The 16,323-nt window shown below is 43.0% G+C and overlaps 1 protein-coding gene across 1 annotated transcript in view; it reads left to right on the top strand.

The window, feature by feature from the left end:
- The window catches only part of ANTXR2 (ANTXR cell adhesion molecule 2), a 120,385-nt gene extending 113,440 nt beyond the window's left edge, over positions 1 to 6,945 (top strand). Inside the window, exon 17 of the mRNA XM_055795445.1 lies at positions 5,054 to 6,945. Within this exon, the coding sequence (XP_055651420.1) occupies positions 5,054 to 5,092 (39 nt within the window). The 3' untranslated portion in view covers positions 5,093 to 6,945. The remainder of the gene's footprint in view (positions 1 to 5,053) is intronic.
- The last annotated feature ends 9,378 nt before the right edge of the window (positions 6,946 to 16,323 follow it).

Below are 16,323 nucleotides of genomic sequence, written 5' to 3'. Positions count from 1 at the left end.
AAGCCCCTCTTGGTGCCTTTTTTGGGGGGGTGAGGGGGGTGGGGTGCGGGCAGGGCGGTGCCAGGTGAGGCTCAAATCTGCAGTTCACTTCCCTTGAGATTGTGTGCCCTGTAAGGACTTACCTTGGCTACCCTATAGCTTAAATTTAGTAAGATATTCAACAATTTAAGAAATGGTTTTGATGTAACATAGAAGTATTCCCTTCTTGGTTAAAACCCCTTGCCATAGATCTCTGCCCTCTTTCTTTCTTTATCTTGTTAAATACCTGCCATATTCTTCTCGTGCACCTTTGAGAGTTAAGGGTGTTTTGTTTTTATTTCTTCTATTGAATCTTGTGCGTGGACTCAATTCCAGTATTCCACACAAAGACTACAGAATACTTGCATAACTCATTTTACAATTACTCCAGTCCTAAACCACTAATTTAGTTCAATTTTATACTGACTACATGTTGGTATTGTTAAGGTTTATGATCCAGTGATTTACAAGGCATGATACATCTGATTTCAAATTGGTTGTATTGATTGTTTAATTGAGTACGGGGACACGAGTGTAACATTAACTCACCAAACTAGTGGATCATGGCAGTGCTACTAGGATGGTAATTCACTGGTATAATCAGTTGCATAGAACAAGCATGTTTTAATTGTGAAGGCCAAAACAGACTGATGAGTCTACCATTTGGTAAATAGTGCTTCTATTTAAGTAAATAGTCCTTTTTGTAAAGTTCAGATTAATCAGAAGAAAATTTAGTATTCTATTTCTAAAAGCTGCTCTTAATGATGAAGCTGATATCACCACATAGGAAGTTTTGAATTAATTTACAGGAAAGAGTTATGCAAGTATGCACCTTTTTCTCAAAACCAACTTGCACGAAGACAGTGATATTGCTTACATCACATACAACCCAGTTTTCTAGTTGAAGAAAACCCATAGTTTATAGTTGTTTGATCTGTAATGGTAAATCCTTAACAATTGAAAATTAATCTTTTGTCTTCTGCTTACTTCAGTTTGTCCATCTAGAATGCAAATGGTTTAAAACCTCAGTTAAACTACTTACAAGGTATTTGATACTATCAATTATTGTCTGATACTGGCACTGTTTTGATAGTGGGTATTTCTTAGGTGCTTTGAGATTCTCCAGTTCATGGCGTTTTGTGTGCTTCTGGGATTACATGAGCATGGGTCTGGCTGACCAAACAATTCCTTTTCCTCCTTCCTCCCCTGTGAGTCCTCAAGTAAGGAGGCTGGAGCAGACACCACGGGAGATGAGTGGGAAATCATAATGCTGACTGCTCATTTAAGGCTCTCCTCTGTCCCTGCTTTGTCTGGAACCACTCGTCCTGGATGGAAAAACCCTCTAAGCCAGCATGTAGGGCAAAAAGTTACATTTGAACAAACTGTGGGAAGCAGACCAAGAGAGAGGCTTGCTGATACACATGTATCTACTGTATGTATGGTATTTGTGCAAGTTAAACTTCAATTGCGAGCATGGTGAGACCTCAAAGCCCTTTATGTTGGCTGGAAAGCTGCTAGTTAGTGCATTTCATGTGTAGGTATTGTGAAACCAGGCACCTTGTCGCATCCCATTACCTAAATGGAAAAGCTGTTCTCTACTATGCCGGTGTGCGGTATTTGCTGTTCCATTAATGACACTACAGTGTTCCTGACCTTCTCATTAATTAGCACTTTCAGTGTATTTTCCAATCCTGATCTCAGCTCTGTCCTTTGCAGGCATCACACTGTACACAAAAAATGGTTTCTTACATGGAAGGCTTTGCTTTCATTTGAAGTCTCTCATCCACCAGGTTTCTTAAGAAAAGGTAGTCAAAGTTGCCAGTACAGAAAATCACCTAAGTTATAGCACTACCTGATCATACATCAAATATACTGACTAACTTAATGCCTACGGGTAGGTTCAGAGTGGAAGTGACTCTGCCTCAGGTAGTAAGGAAAAAAACCAACAAGTATCACAGGATGATCTTCCAAAAGATCTTTACTATAGGCTGGCAAAGATGATGTGTTTAGAACAAAACATAACATATTTTTCTTATTCTAGTAAAAGCAATGTCCTGTAACTCCTAAGATGTCACCTCTCAGCTTTATTTTAAGGCTTCACAATTTCCAGATTTATTTTGGAACAGGTTGATGTTCCCTTTCTTCCTCAGTTCCCCCCTTACATTGTTCAAAAATAATCTACCACTCATGGTCAGCCTTCAGAAGATGACAGCCACCCCAAAATTGCAGGGCATGTAGGAGAACACACCTGGCCAAAGCAGCAGTGCCCAGTGCTACAGACCTGCAGTGCATCCCCCTTGCCCCGGAGAGGCTAGGACGGAGCAGAGGGAGCAGCTCTCACTGCAGAGCGGTTCAGCCTTCGCTGCCAGTACAGCTCATGGGATTTGTAGTGACAGTTACATTCCTGCTACCTGGTAGGATCCCCGCCAAGGCAGAGATAGAAACCTACGCTGTCTTCGGTAACAAGATTTCAAAGTGAAAGTTCTCCCTAATTTTCCATACTTGGCTTTTCAACTGGAAACGCTTCCTACGGCCACAGAACACCATCTTCCCTAGTACTAAGGGGCTAATTTCCCCTTTAAACGACATTTGTTATGTAGTTCATTAATGCTGTTCTCAAGAACTAAAAACACACTTGGCCCCTCTTAACGCACTGCACTAACTGACTTCATGCAGTCAGACCCTGAGGGACTTATTTTTGATTACAGTGATTATTTCAGACCTCAGGTAAAAAGCATTGAGCCACTAAAATGCCTTCTGAATGCAGACACCAAAATGAATAATAGTCAAATCATTTGTCCAAAATTCACATAAATTCATACACTGGTAACTATCTTTAAAGAATGGTAAGAAAGCTACAAACAAAAGCAGAAATTTTGTACTGATAGGTAAATTGTAATATTAATTACATCAGCTAGGAGCTACAGCAATTCCCCCGTTAACTGTTTTCTGCTAATGTTTTGCAGAGTCTTATTTTTCCATTATGACATTAACGTCAATGTAAGCATCGTTCCTGTCGGTGTTTATTTAACATAAGCTCTGTCGTCAGAAGTACTCAAGTTGCACAGCATTTCTGGATTTTATGCTCCAGAAATACTTTGCTTCTACAACAGAATTCATTTTGGTATCCTTAATTTAACAACAACAACAGCAACAACGAACCAAAACCCAACAATAAACCAAGCAAATGGAAAGGTGCATAAAGATGTCCAGGCCTATTATACTTTGCCTTTAAAGAAACCTCTTTGCGCTCCTGGCTGATCTCTCTGCTTCTCTTCTGCGTTTATAATACAGATGGTAGCAGCTAGAGGTTACTACAATTACCGCACCCACCTATTCACCAATCTTATATTTATTATGCAGTTGACAGAAAGAGAATCATTAGAAAAGCATTAGGGGAAAAAAAAAAAATCCCTTAGAACGCCACCCCTTTCATGCCAGTCACAGGCAGGTGCCAGCTGAGACTTGCTTGAGTAGTGCCAAACAACGCAGTGTGAATCACCCTCCCTGTTAACTGGTAAAATGTTTACATCAAAATAAATAAATGAAAGGTGCATGAAATTCAGCCCTAATTTCACTTGATAATTCTGTAATCTCCTAGGTTTAAGAAGAAAGCAGTAATTTCCCCCCAACCATGCATCTCTAAAAAGAAATAAGGATTGCAAATGTAAGCACAGCTGCTTATTTCAAAACTAGCAGAGGTTTCTTGGCATCATCTTTTACAGTTCTCTTACAAATTGTTTCACGGACATGGCAATCTCAAGTCCTCATGTAGGAATTGAAGGGGACAGAGGAGAGGAAACACGCTCAGTTTTTTTCCTTTTGAGGAGACTTTCACATAAAATCCCTCTAAACCCTGTGAAACCTGTACCCTACACACCTGTGAAGATCTCCCCTGCAGTCCAGAGACAGCCACTTGAGAACAGGCTAGCGTAGGCCCAGAGACAGGCCCTGGCCGAGGCCATCACCGTACGGGCTCCTTATGGCCCACCCGGTGCGGGACTCTGTGTGACAGGGCCCACTGGATGGGAGAGGCTTCGTAACAAATGAAGAACCTCACGCCAAAAGACACGATACCGGCTGGCATTCAGTAGTCGTGCCACATATGTTTTCGTACAAGTACGTAATACTTCCATATCATACCTTGGAGAATTACTTTTCTCTGGGTGGAGAAGTTCTGAACAAGGGCTCAATGTAAGCTGGCTTTTTCCATCACAGAAAGGAAAGGTATCGCTGCTGTTCACAAAAGAGCTGGTCAAAGAGACGAGCTGTCCTGTTGAGAGTACACCATACTTCAAAAACACATGTTCACTTTGGAGTTTGGACATGTAAATAAGCTCTGAGAAGTGACTGACAATTTTTAGTGCTTATCCCAAATTAATAAAAAGAGGTCCTGGTATTTGCTAGCGGATTTGTTTCATTCAGCTACACCAAAAGCTGTCAAGATTAATCTGGGCCCATTTATGGGAGAATGGTATTTACTTGGGAACGACATCAAGAGAAACTGCTTTTCCTTTTGGTGCACAGCAATTTTAAAGCACTTAAGAACAGATTTTATAGATGCAAAGCTTGGGTTATTGCTAATAAAATACATTCTCAAATCAGCAGCAGCCCTGCTAACTAACAGTCACATTTATCTGCACTGCAGCGTGCGAGGATTTGGCTTGGGGGAGAGCTGTGGGGATTATCTGTCTTTGCCATGATCTTCCTTTACCATGTTGAGACAGGTTTGAGCTTGCTCGCTACAGTTACTGAGAATTTGTAAATTATCCTCACAAAAGACCTGAGAGCGTTCAGAATGTGTCTTCTGTGTCATCGCTGCTTTCCTAACATGATAAATTTGTAAGTCAAATGTAATGCCTCACTCTGGGTAATTTCCATTAATTCTTAAAAGGTTTTTCATGGGTATGTTATTTTCACAAACATCTGAATTTAAATTACAGCCGCCTTCTAGCATCTAATATTCAGCATTCAGAAGTCTTGGCTGCATGTATTATTCCACCAATAAGAGCTTCTCTCTTTCTCCCTCCCTCAGGGCCGGTGTATCAACTTCACCCGAGTTCAATCTCAGTAGAGGAGGAGAAGAGGACACCAGGAGGAAAGACAGCCACATTGCCACTTTTCAACCAAGCAGAGAGAACTGAGCACTTCCTTTCATTTCTTGGATCATCTTCAAGCCTGAACTCAGAAGGTTTCTGCATTCCCTGCTCCCAGGAGCCAGTGTTGCTGTACCGAGCTCCTGTGTTTCACCCCAGTGCGTTGATGCTCTGTGATGTGCAACAGTGACAAGAAGAGAAGCATTGACTTGCATGCCTATGCTTTTATAGAATACAAAAGGGAGAATAGAGACACCAAAGATGATAACATTTTTCTGGTTTTCTTATTTTATGTTTTTTTTTAAGGACTACAAATTCTCAGGACATAATGTGCTTTTAGCAGAGATGCAAAGCTTCTCAGATGCAGAGATGGCACGTGTTATTTAAACAGGGACTACTAGCCAAAGGCGGAGGATAAAAATTCCCACCAGGCTAAGCAAGCACAAGAGTTGAGTGCCTTACAGCGATGTCAGATCACAAAACCCTTGCGAGTCTCCCATCGCATTGTGCCTTACGGGAACCTTCTGACTGGAAATCTTGTCATTCTAACACTGAAAAGTGCACACGCATGACAAAATGTAGACAGGATGCCTCAAGGTATTGGTAGCAAGCAAGACTTTGCCCTTTAGTTTTTGAAGACACCTTTCTTTCATTATGCACCCGGGACAGGAAGAGAATTAATAGAGCGTTATTCTGCGGGAAGACAGCCTGTAACCAGAGATCTTGAGCGGAGTTTGAGGGACTGATGCTTCAAGACCTTGACACCGTGGCTGGTGGTTTTTTCCCCTTTCCTGCATTCACAGTTCAGTAGCGCATAAAACATCATCATCTATAAACATACCTAGCAGTCGTAGGCTTACGTATTTTTTTTTCCAGATTAAAAAAAGCAGTAGCCACTAAGCTGGTATCTCAGGGTTTTACCCCCCCCCCCCCCCCCTAAATCTCCAAGGGCTCTTCAGCGTCACAAGCCAGCAACTCTCTTTGCATGAGAATTTCAAAGTTTAATTAATATAATTAAAGGCAACAGCAAGCAGCAGCCTGTGAAGATTTTGCTCATCTTTTTTATGCCTTTTGACATTGAATGACCTATTACTGTATGTGCATTACTCGGTTTTCGAGGGGGCACAGAGCATTGGTTAAGATTCAGCAGTGGAAAAAGACCTCCTTCCATCAATTTAGAAATCAAATTTACGGGAGTGCCGGCCATCACAAAACATTGACGATGTATGTATTATAATTTTTTAGAAAAACCAGTGTCGTGTCACGTCGACGATGCCAAATTATGTTAGCGTGAGCGGAAACACTGTGGGGGAGGAAGGAGGGAGCAGCTGAAGAAAAAGGCTCAAATGATCCAGTCACTTTCGATACTGTACTTCAGATGCAAAATGGATATTCGAGTCGAAACCTGACAAAGCGCGCCCGCTTTGATGGGAACTGGTATAGACAATGACCAGTGGCTGGGTCAGTGGGATGTCTCTCTGCGAGCAGGGAGGCTTATCAAATGACACTAAAAATAAGTTCAACAACCATCACGTTGGAGGGGAAAAGGCGAACATTTCACATTTGGTGGGCATGAATGTGCGCAAGATGGAAAGAGCAATGCGAAGCATCCTGGTCTAATTATCTCCTTTGTGCTCTTCATTGAAATTGCAAGGGACATAAATAATTCTCTTGGTCGATGTCCAAATTTGTGGCACTGCCCAAAGAAGCCTTTACATATATCCACTCGCTTACATCTTTTGCTTGAGTTTGTTAATGTCACTGGTAGCCTCATCATCAACAGCCATGTGTGCACATTAGACTATAAATAAAATTATTATCTTAAGTTTCAGTGATTATTTCCTTCTTCTTCTCCTCCCCCCTAGCTTCCCATCCTCTTCGCAGCCTTCATTTAGCCAGCTACACGGTCACCTCGATACCAGCTTCAAAAGACAGGCCACCTTCCTGTGGCCCTGCGTGGCGTGCTAAGGGAGCCTGCCACAGCCTAATTCGGGGGGCTCCTGATTGTCCAGAGCTACTGAGAACCTGTCAGACACCAGCTCGTACAGTACGTAGTATCAGTCACGTAAGCAGAGCAATAAAGCGCCCACAGAGATGGCTTGTTGCACCTGTACCTCGCGAAATCACAGCTGCAATACCGTGGGCCTTTGGCTGGGGATGGTTAGCCCAGTTGTGCAGGGAAGGCTAATTTAATCCACAAAGCTGAACCGTCAGTGAGTCTTTGGCTTACTTTGAGCCACTGCTTAAACCTGTGTGCACTTTCCAGCTTAACTCAAGATGAAGAAGGAAAACTGGGTAAGTTTGCTAGGACACAGGTGAGGTTCTGTACCACTCCTCAAGATACTGAGCTGGTACAGGCAGAAACACTGATCTCATCAGATGCCAAGTTAAATCTACTCTGTCGTAGTTATTTTTCCTCCGTTTTTAATGTAAACGCGACACTTCTTTTAAGATATCACTGGAATTGTCAGCTTGCATTTTGAGCAGTGTGTTGCATAACGGGAAAACATGCAGATGAAGAGGATTTTTCCCCTCACATGTATCTGCTGTCTTTCAAAGAATATTTGTAACAAATAGAGCCACAGAAATAGAAATCCACTAATAATCTTTTGTCCTCTCTAGCTGTCTATCCATATTCATTATAAACTGTGGAACGTGCAGTTTTTCACAGGGTGGCCGATACCAAGCAAAAACGTATTTCGAGTATCTACATTGATTTTCCCTTCTAATTGGCACAATATTACAGCACGTTACACTTTTCATTTAGCTGATGATAATATCCTAAGAGTTTCATCATTATACAGTGTGGAATATCTGTCACAAATAATTTGGGGGGCAAGAGGCATAGGGTAATAATACTTTAAAATCCACTGATTCAAAAAGACACAAAGAAAGACTTCCTTGGCAGGAAAGCTCAAAATGCTTGAGAAAACCATGATCGGGAGGTTTAATTGAGTGTGGTCCTTGCGCAGTTTCAAACCTTGGGTATCCTTACAAAAAGACCATGTCCTGATAACATTGTTGGCATGTATTTTAGCCTGCATAAGAAAAGTAACAATCTCTAGAAAAATTAAATGAGCACAGGAGTGATGCAAAAAACATTCCACTTAGAAGTATGTATAAACCCCACAGTCTAAAATGATTCTTTAACAAGATGCCTCGTCTTCAGTACCTCGTTTCTGTGTCAAAAAGATGCTCAAAATACAGATGAGACTGCAACCACATGCACTGCGTGGTGTGACCATTCACATGTTAAACCAGTTTAAGAAATCTCTGATCTCTCAAAAAACGATGGGAGAAAGACTGTATAATCAGACAAGCTTCCCTTCTTGGGAAGGTGCAGTTTCCAGGAACGGGTGCTCCGGATTTCTGTTCTGTACAGAGCGAGGGTTACTGCCCCGGCCCCGGCAAACAGAGCCCGAGACAGCGTTCCCAGGCAGACTCACTGGCATACCCATGTGTCCCTGTGTGCTGCGCTGCGGTTTGGGTCATGCAGTCAGTACTCGGGATGCTGGTTTGGTCTCTAGAGACGTTCCCCTAAAAAACACTAGACTCTTGGGGTTTTTATGTTGTAAGCATGAAGATTAACACAGAGCAAAGGAAAAAAACCACCACCCCGAACAATCCTGCTGCACGGCAAATTACAAAAGCCCTGAGGGGTGACAATAAGAACCATTTTTCTCCTGAGTGGTGTGTTATTTCACTTACCTGCAAATGCCTTGCGTTGCACAGACACTGAGCATTCATTTGCTTCCGTTATAGTTGGAACTACAAGTTCTGCTTCAATACCAGCTTTGTAAATGGTACGCACCTGGCTCGCAAAGAGCGCGCCAACAACATACTGTGGATATACAACATGAGGCAAAGTAATTATGGGGAAGCAAGTATCAATTCCAGGGGACAAGAAATCTAAATGGATCCTCACCCAGATGCCACCAGCTACACTGAAACCTGTTTCAGATGCAGTACAACTGAGCAGGGAGAAAACCCCCAAAGTACCAGGAAAATGGGAAGTTGGTTTCATTGCCTTTATGCTCTATTCCCCGGTAATCCTAGATGTCTGCAAATGCTGTTCACAGGCAAGCTGTTCAAACAAAACTGGGTCTGCATGAGACATAAACAGCACTCTATAATAATCCCTCAATTTTTAAGAGATTTATTGATGCTCCTTTTACTTGATCATGCTGAGAAACAGAACGCATACCTCACCACATATGAGGGTATCACCACAAGAAAAGCACATTGGTGAAAATGGTTTTCTAAAGAGCAATGTACAGAATGCATAGAAATACCACCTTGAGGTCCTTGAGGAGCTCCTGTGATGACCAAAACAAAGCAGGATTTATAGGAACAGGAAACATTATTGTGGACAACAGGATATCCTAAATGTAACAAGACTGGTTTGATTTTATACATTTCCATGACAGCATAAATTAATTGGCTGGCATTAATATGAAATAAAAACAAAAATTATTTTTTCAGTCCTTTCAGTTGATTTTTAATTTAACAAGAACTACAGCTTTCATCAAGCATTAATCCGCTGGGCTTAAACCAAAGGAGACGGGTCAGGCTGATCTGTCTAAGGTGAAAGGTAAGGGAATTTTCTCGAATGCCACGATGCAGGTTCATTCCAAGTCATGCGCACTGCATGAAAGCCCGGGCTGGCTGGTATAAATTCATGCTGGTATTTTTCCTGCAGGAAATTACCGTGCCGCATTTCTCCTCTTCTAATTGTCCTCAATGCGACATCACAACTCTGCACCTTACATACTGATGTTTACTTAACGTCTTCGTATTAAAATGTTCTAACATGCCCGCATTGTGGATGCAATCCTGTGTGTGGTGTGGATTTTTTTTTTAAGGCAAAAGATAATGTTATTTTTTAACAGGTCTCAGTAAACGGTACCTCATGCAGGTCATGTTTATATCCCTTCCCCATGATTTTGATAGACTCCGAATACACAGTTACCCAGCCTCTTCAAAATTCGTGGTGACATAAGACTGCACTGTTCATTGTTTTCACTTTTAAGCATGTCCTTACAATTCAAATCATGTTGATGTACTCAAGGGAAAAAAAGAAAAAGGTGAAAGCCAGAAGCAGGGTAGGTTTTACCTTTTGCTTCTCCTCCCTGCATGTGGAAAGGGACTAGGGAATTTTGTGTTCTGCCATTTCAGAGAAAATATCCCTTTGCAGCTGTGGGAGAATGATCTCTTTTATTTGTCACAATTTAGGCTGCAGGGAAGGATGAAGAAACTGACTGCTATCAATTAGGTTTTTTCCAGGTGGGAAAAACACAGTTTATCCTGTGGTTATTGACTGCTACCTCATGACTAAAATAACACTGGTCTGCTGCAGACCAGTTTTCTTTTTTCTAGCTCATTGGGAAGCAGCGAAGGTGCTGTCACCATCTGTCTTCAGATTTTAGCTCACTGGAACTTCTCACTTGCAAGAGAAGCCTCGAGGAGAATTTTGGAAACTAAAATCTGCAGTGTTGAGAGGCAGGGCCTGACTCTGACCGCTCCCACTCCCACCTCTCACGTGCCGCTGAATGTTTCCCATCTCTAAGAAACTGTAAGATGCCCCGGGATGGGACGTTCTGCGATAAGCACACGCCTCCCTCTCAGTACCTACTCCAGATGTACTAATCTTGCAGCAGCAGTACTGACTTTTTTTTCTCCATCCTATGGCCACCGTGGCTGGGGCTGCACCCTGTGGCCAGAGGATCTCCCAAGATCTCCCAAGGAGTCAGGAGAAGGCAGGCACATAACAGTAACCTGACCTAGATATACAGTAGCTGTCTTCAGGTGTGAGCACACAAGTCAGGGGTTCATCTTGTTGGAGCCACCTCTGTGTAGACATATTGTATGTTTTTTGTACAGATTTTTTGGGAGCTCAGCTTTGAGTTTCCCTGCATGCAGAGCTTTGCTCAACCGGACTGAGACAGGCAGGAATGAGGATGGCCAGCAACACGCTCTGCAGACCCTGTCCTCCACAGCAGCCTGCCATGGGTACAGAGGTTTGCTTTTTCATGAGCAGGTTTGCTTGGTGGTGGGTGAAACGGAAAGGTTAAATATTCCTTCCATGCCAAAAATTTCAGCCTGACACTACCAGCAGAACGGGCATAAGTAATGAGGTTATTTGCTGTTGAAGCCGAGCTCAAATGTTACAAGAGAGAGGTGTTCCCTTCCAGATTGCTGAAGGGGGTGGGGAGGTTTTGCCGTTGTCTTCAGCAAAGAGAAAAGGATCCAGCCCAAGGAGCTGAATTTGAGAACGATACCATTACAATGGCAAAGCCTCAGATGTCAAAAGGAGGCAGATAAACTGTACCAAGGAAAAATTAAAGCAGGAAGAAACGTGCTGATCAGAAATTTAAGAGATTACAGTAAGCAAGTGAAGTAAATGATACATTTGCTAATGAGCATCTTCTAAACTACCTCTTGTGCCATTACAAAATTACTTAATGTCAAAATTTCTAGTAAAAGCCTTATTAGACCTGGCATGTACTATTTTATTTCACAAATCTGTTTTGCATTGGCTCAATTAAAATTGTTATGTATTTTTGGGTCTTGTGTAGGTGCCATCTGTTTAACAGTACAAGTGGGTCCTGTGATGCACTTGTAAATTTTCTGCTGCAGTAATTTTTTCATATAATGAGGGACTTTGGATAGAAGAAACTGCCTATACTCAATGATTTTTTTATTTTTTGGCAGTAAACTTAGAACGATTCTTACCGTGTTACAAGGATGGCTCTGAATCCTATGGAAAAGCAAACACTTGATCTACATGTTTGCACCAAAGTCATATTATTTAATTCACACTTATTTTTTTAATTTGCTTGTTCAGCCTTATTTTGTAAATGAGCTCATTTTCCCAAACTAGAATCCGTAGGATTGCTCTCAGCTGGTTTCCTATGGTTGTAGCTGCTGCCTTCCACGGAGCTACTGGGACCATGTGTTGAAGCCAAGTCTTTACCCAAGCAACAGAGAAGGACAAGTTCCTGTAGGAGTGGGCCTGTCTGCCTTACACATCAGGCCTCTGATGCCTGTTTCAGCACAAATTTAACTGTTATTCAAGTCCTGGGTAATGGACAAAGAAAATGTATCTGACAACAAGGAGTCACAACAGTCACCTCCAAATCCCAGGAGCTACACAGTACCTTGCCTCACCAGTATTTCTGCAGGAACGAGGATTCCTGACACGGTGCTGTTGTGGGGGATGAGGACCCCACAGGAGACTCCCAACACGGACAAAGTGGTGCTTCCTGCTGAGCAAAGTCAGGGAGAAAAAACCCTCAGATTTCACCATCATCAGATTTGCTGCCAAGTTGCTGATCCAGCTTTTGAAGCCAGTGTGCCTGGACCAAGCTGAAGCTGCAAAAGCAGCCGGGCCCAGTACCGCTGTTACTGACATGCTTTGGAGAACTTGGCCCCAGGTGTCCCTGGGAAGGAGGACATTGGTAAAGCACAAGGCACACAATAAAGTCTGCAGTCCAGGACGGCACAAAGGACCGCCCCAGACCAGCTCAGGCCTGAGGGGCCACCTGAGCTCCTCAGTGAGAAGTTCCCTGCACCCAGAGCTGCCCAAGTTTGAACTCACCTACCACACATGGCTCACCCCCAAACCCACGTATCTGGTACACACTGCCACCAGCATTGTTGCTGAAGCCAATTAAAACAAACTACATGAATATCTCAGTAATATGACTGGGAACAAATGCACCTTTTTTGATGCAAAAATCCCATCCGCACAGAAACAGTTGGATATGCTCTACAGCAGAGTGAAACCCGGATACAAATCTCCTGCGGAAACAGCTAAAACATTTTTTTGTACTTTGGCAGTTTTTTATTACAATTTTTAGCTCTTGCTATTACGTCACAATCACTGAAATGCTATTCCTAAATCACAGTGAATTACAACAAAGCCCCAGACTCAACTCATTAGTTGGCCTTCCTCTAAAAAGCATGTCTCAAATTCTTCTGCTAAAATATCCAATATGTTGTAGGAGGAAGGTATTTGCAATGACCACAATACTGCAGCTTATTTTGAAGTTCTCATTTTTGCTTTACAGTCAAGTAGGAGATGCCAGATTAAAGTGCACAATTTATGTATGTAGAACTGCTTTTTTCTGTATAGTGGATCAAGCAATACACAAAAAAGCCTTCAGCTACCTGCAGTGCTGCTTAGGAGGCTCAGTAGGATGGTCCCCTCGAGCGAGCATCAGAGATCAGAAAAAGAACTGTCTTGTTACAAACTCTTCATATGGACTATAGTATCTTGGCCACCTTGGATGGCGCTCAGTTTTTCATCTTAACATTCCCCACATACTCACTGAGGCATGACTTTCTTAAATGTGGCAAACATGCTTGTTTATCCCCAGCTGACGGCTGTCTGAGGACTTGCTGAGGGCACCAACACTTACAGTCTCCTGGCACTCCTAGAGCAGAGCCGTCTGTGGTAACTGTAAAGAAAGATGAAAACTTCCCTAACATCATGCTTCTTCTAAGGTATCTCTAGGGAACCAGATGTACCCAAAGTACACTTGTCTATTTCTGGAATTTACTTACAAGACTAAAATCAGTCACGGAGAGATTCCTCGTCAACCAAACTGCTTGCTTTAGCATCTACTCAGGACCTCAGGAGCCAAGTACCACACTAGCCCTGGCCACCTGGCTGAGCACCAGCAACATCCCTTGCTCCCCTGGACAATCTACTGACAGCACAGGGAAACTTGTCTGCTCTGACTACAGTGCTAGAGCAAAGCATCTGCTGTACCAGGCAGCTGAACACTCCAGCAAAGAACCCACACCACTACAACACACCGAAGCAACAGTGTTCGATGCAGCAGCCCAAGATGCCTTTACTCCTTCCAAAAACCTCTCCACATTATCCATGCGCTCAGCAATTCCTCAGTACTTGGGACAGCTGCTCAGGGTATTGTCAATACCCGGAATATATTGTGTCTATTGATAGGAGTGCAAAATGCTGATTAAATTATGTGCTTTAGCCAACCTGTGTAGGGAAAATTAATTGAACTGCAAAACTGATGGGTTCAGTGTTACCTTGTTGGAATGAGGAGGCTGGGCTATGTAATGCTTGATCTCCTTTTATTTGATTAGGCAAATTAGGAAACAACAGTGTGAAATGCATTATTGTACTAATACGATGTCCAAAATGTGAATCTCATTAGAGCTCTGGCCTTGATGCTTTTCATTTGGTTTCTCTCTAAGCTGAGGAAGAATAAGTAGGCCAGAAAGATATATTTTTCAAATTACAGTGGAATTGCCCAGTAAGCAACATCATATTCTGTACAGGCTTTAGTCACTGGCACATCTCCTCATAAAAAACATTTCTAAGCTCCTGGATAAATTTAGTGCAAAATGTACTAGAAATGGAGGAAACACAGTAGGTAGATGAGGTTGGAGCCAGAGAGCGTTATCCATTAACATAAGTTCACTTAGAGCTGAAAGGTGCCTCGGAGAAAAGGAGCTTTATGGGGCGAGACCCCTGGGGGAGTGGGGACACTGTAGCTCCCCAAATGGCTGAATAGTCACAAAACATGTTTTGCAAAACTTACCTTGGCGAAGGTGCATGTAACGGTTGCCTGGGGAGAAAGAAGGCACAAAGAAGCAAGGAGGACAGACTGAGATGATCTCAGGGACAGCTAACTGCCATGCTGCCAGACCAAGGGAAGCTTGGATTGGCTCTGCAGAGAGCTTTGCTGTGGCAAAGCCTGTGCTGGTGCTCTCAGGGCTTGTGCAGTACCCCCTCACGACATCAGTCTCTTCCAGGAAAGGTTTGAATTCAAGGTCACTCCATAACACTAGGGGAGAACAAACATATGGTATAAAAGTAAAACAACACTACATTTCATCTGTATAAGGGTTTTATGAGAAGAGCCAGTTCAGGTATCAGTTGGTAAAGGGTCACTTCACAATATAGCCCTTTCAAATTGCAGTTCAAACTCGGAATTAATTATCCTTTCACTGTCTTGGGTTTTCTTTTCTTCTTTGCTTCACATTAACTGCAGCTGAAATTATTTTAAAGCAATGATCTTGAACATCATGTCCTTCAGCTGGCCCTGAAAACCCATTTTCTATGGAAAGCCTCCTTTCTTTTCCAAGATTTCTGTGAGTGTATAAAGCTCATCAAGGCTCTGGTTCTCTAGGGGTGTCAGATGCTCGAATAATACCCAGGTGCCTGCCTGCTGGAGCAGCTCCAAGGTACTTTATTAGCATGAATAGGCCAATTTGAAAGCAGTTTAACTCCTTCGGCTTTCAGGGATACAGCGTGCGTGTCCTGCAGCAGCAGGACACTTTGCGCATGTGCACAGCTACAAATACAAATTCTGAGTCATCAAGTTGCGAGATAAAAACAGAACATCAAGGGCAACAGGCACAGGCTGAGACATGCCAGCCTGACAAAAGAGATTTTTTTTCGTGTGATGATACCTATAAAGAAGTATCTTTAAGGCCAGAGCTACTCCGGAAACACCACTTTCCCCCTTCCCTGTGTTAACTCCAGGCACAGCAGAGAAATAAGGTGGCTTTCCCATGTGAAGCTGTCACAGCTGTGTTTCAAGAAGCTATTTACATACTTCAGCTGCTCTCAGCTCATGGTTAGATGTGCCATTTAGTTATGGCTGTCAATGGAAGGAGAGGCTCTCGGGGCCACATTCCTGGCTCCTGCCACTGTGCCAGTGGGATTACAAGGCTGCACGACGTGCCACAAGGTAAGTAATTTACTCAGCACACTGGGGGCGTGTTGACTCCCTATTTTACATTCCTATTCCACATGGGTTTCCAAGGGAATGAAGAAAACATCCCATTTTAAACATCCTGCATAGGGGATGGTCCCAATCCAAACCAACCTCTACACAGAGCGAGAGTGAAAGCCGATTTCTGAGTCAACTTCGGGCTGAAAAATTTGCATCCCCCCCCTGCGCCTAGGGGAATGCTAGTCTTCTGCTTCCTCTCATGAAAAGCTGTTCCAACCTTCGCCTCATGCCAGGTTTTCACATGGCACTGCGTGAGGCTCAAGCACACACAGTGGGCCTGTAGGTACAAGTATAAGCTGGAGGGAGATAATGCTCTGACACCCAAGCCTCCAGAGCTGCCTTCGCTCTATTCTTGGAACTCCCACAATGCCTAGGCTAGGACAGTATGAGCAGAGCTAAAGACAGAGCTCAAGAGATAACAGGCTGCAACATCC

Source organism: Falco peregrinus, chromosome 2 (assembly GCF_023634155.1).
Source record: "Falco peregrinus isolate bFalPer1 chromosome 2, bFalPer1.pri, whole genome shotgun sequence".
NCBI classification, from domain to species: Eukaryota; Metazoa; Chordata; class Aves; order Falconiformes; family Falconidae; genus Falco; species Falco peregrinus.
Note: the sequence above shows the minus strand (reverse complement) of the source record. Positions and strands in the feature narration are given on the sequence as shown.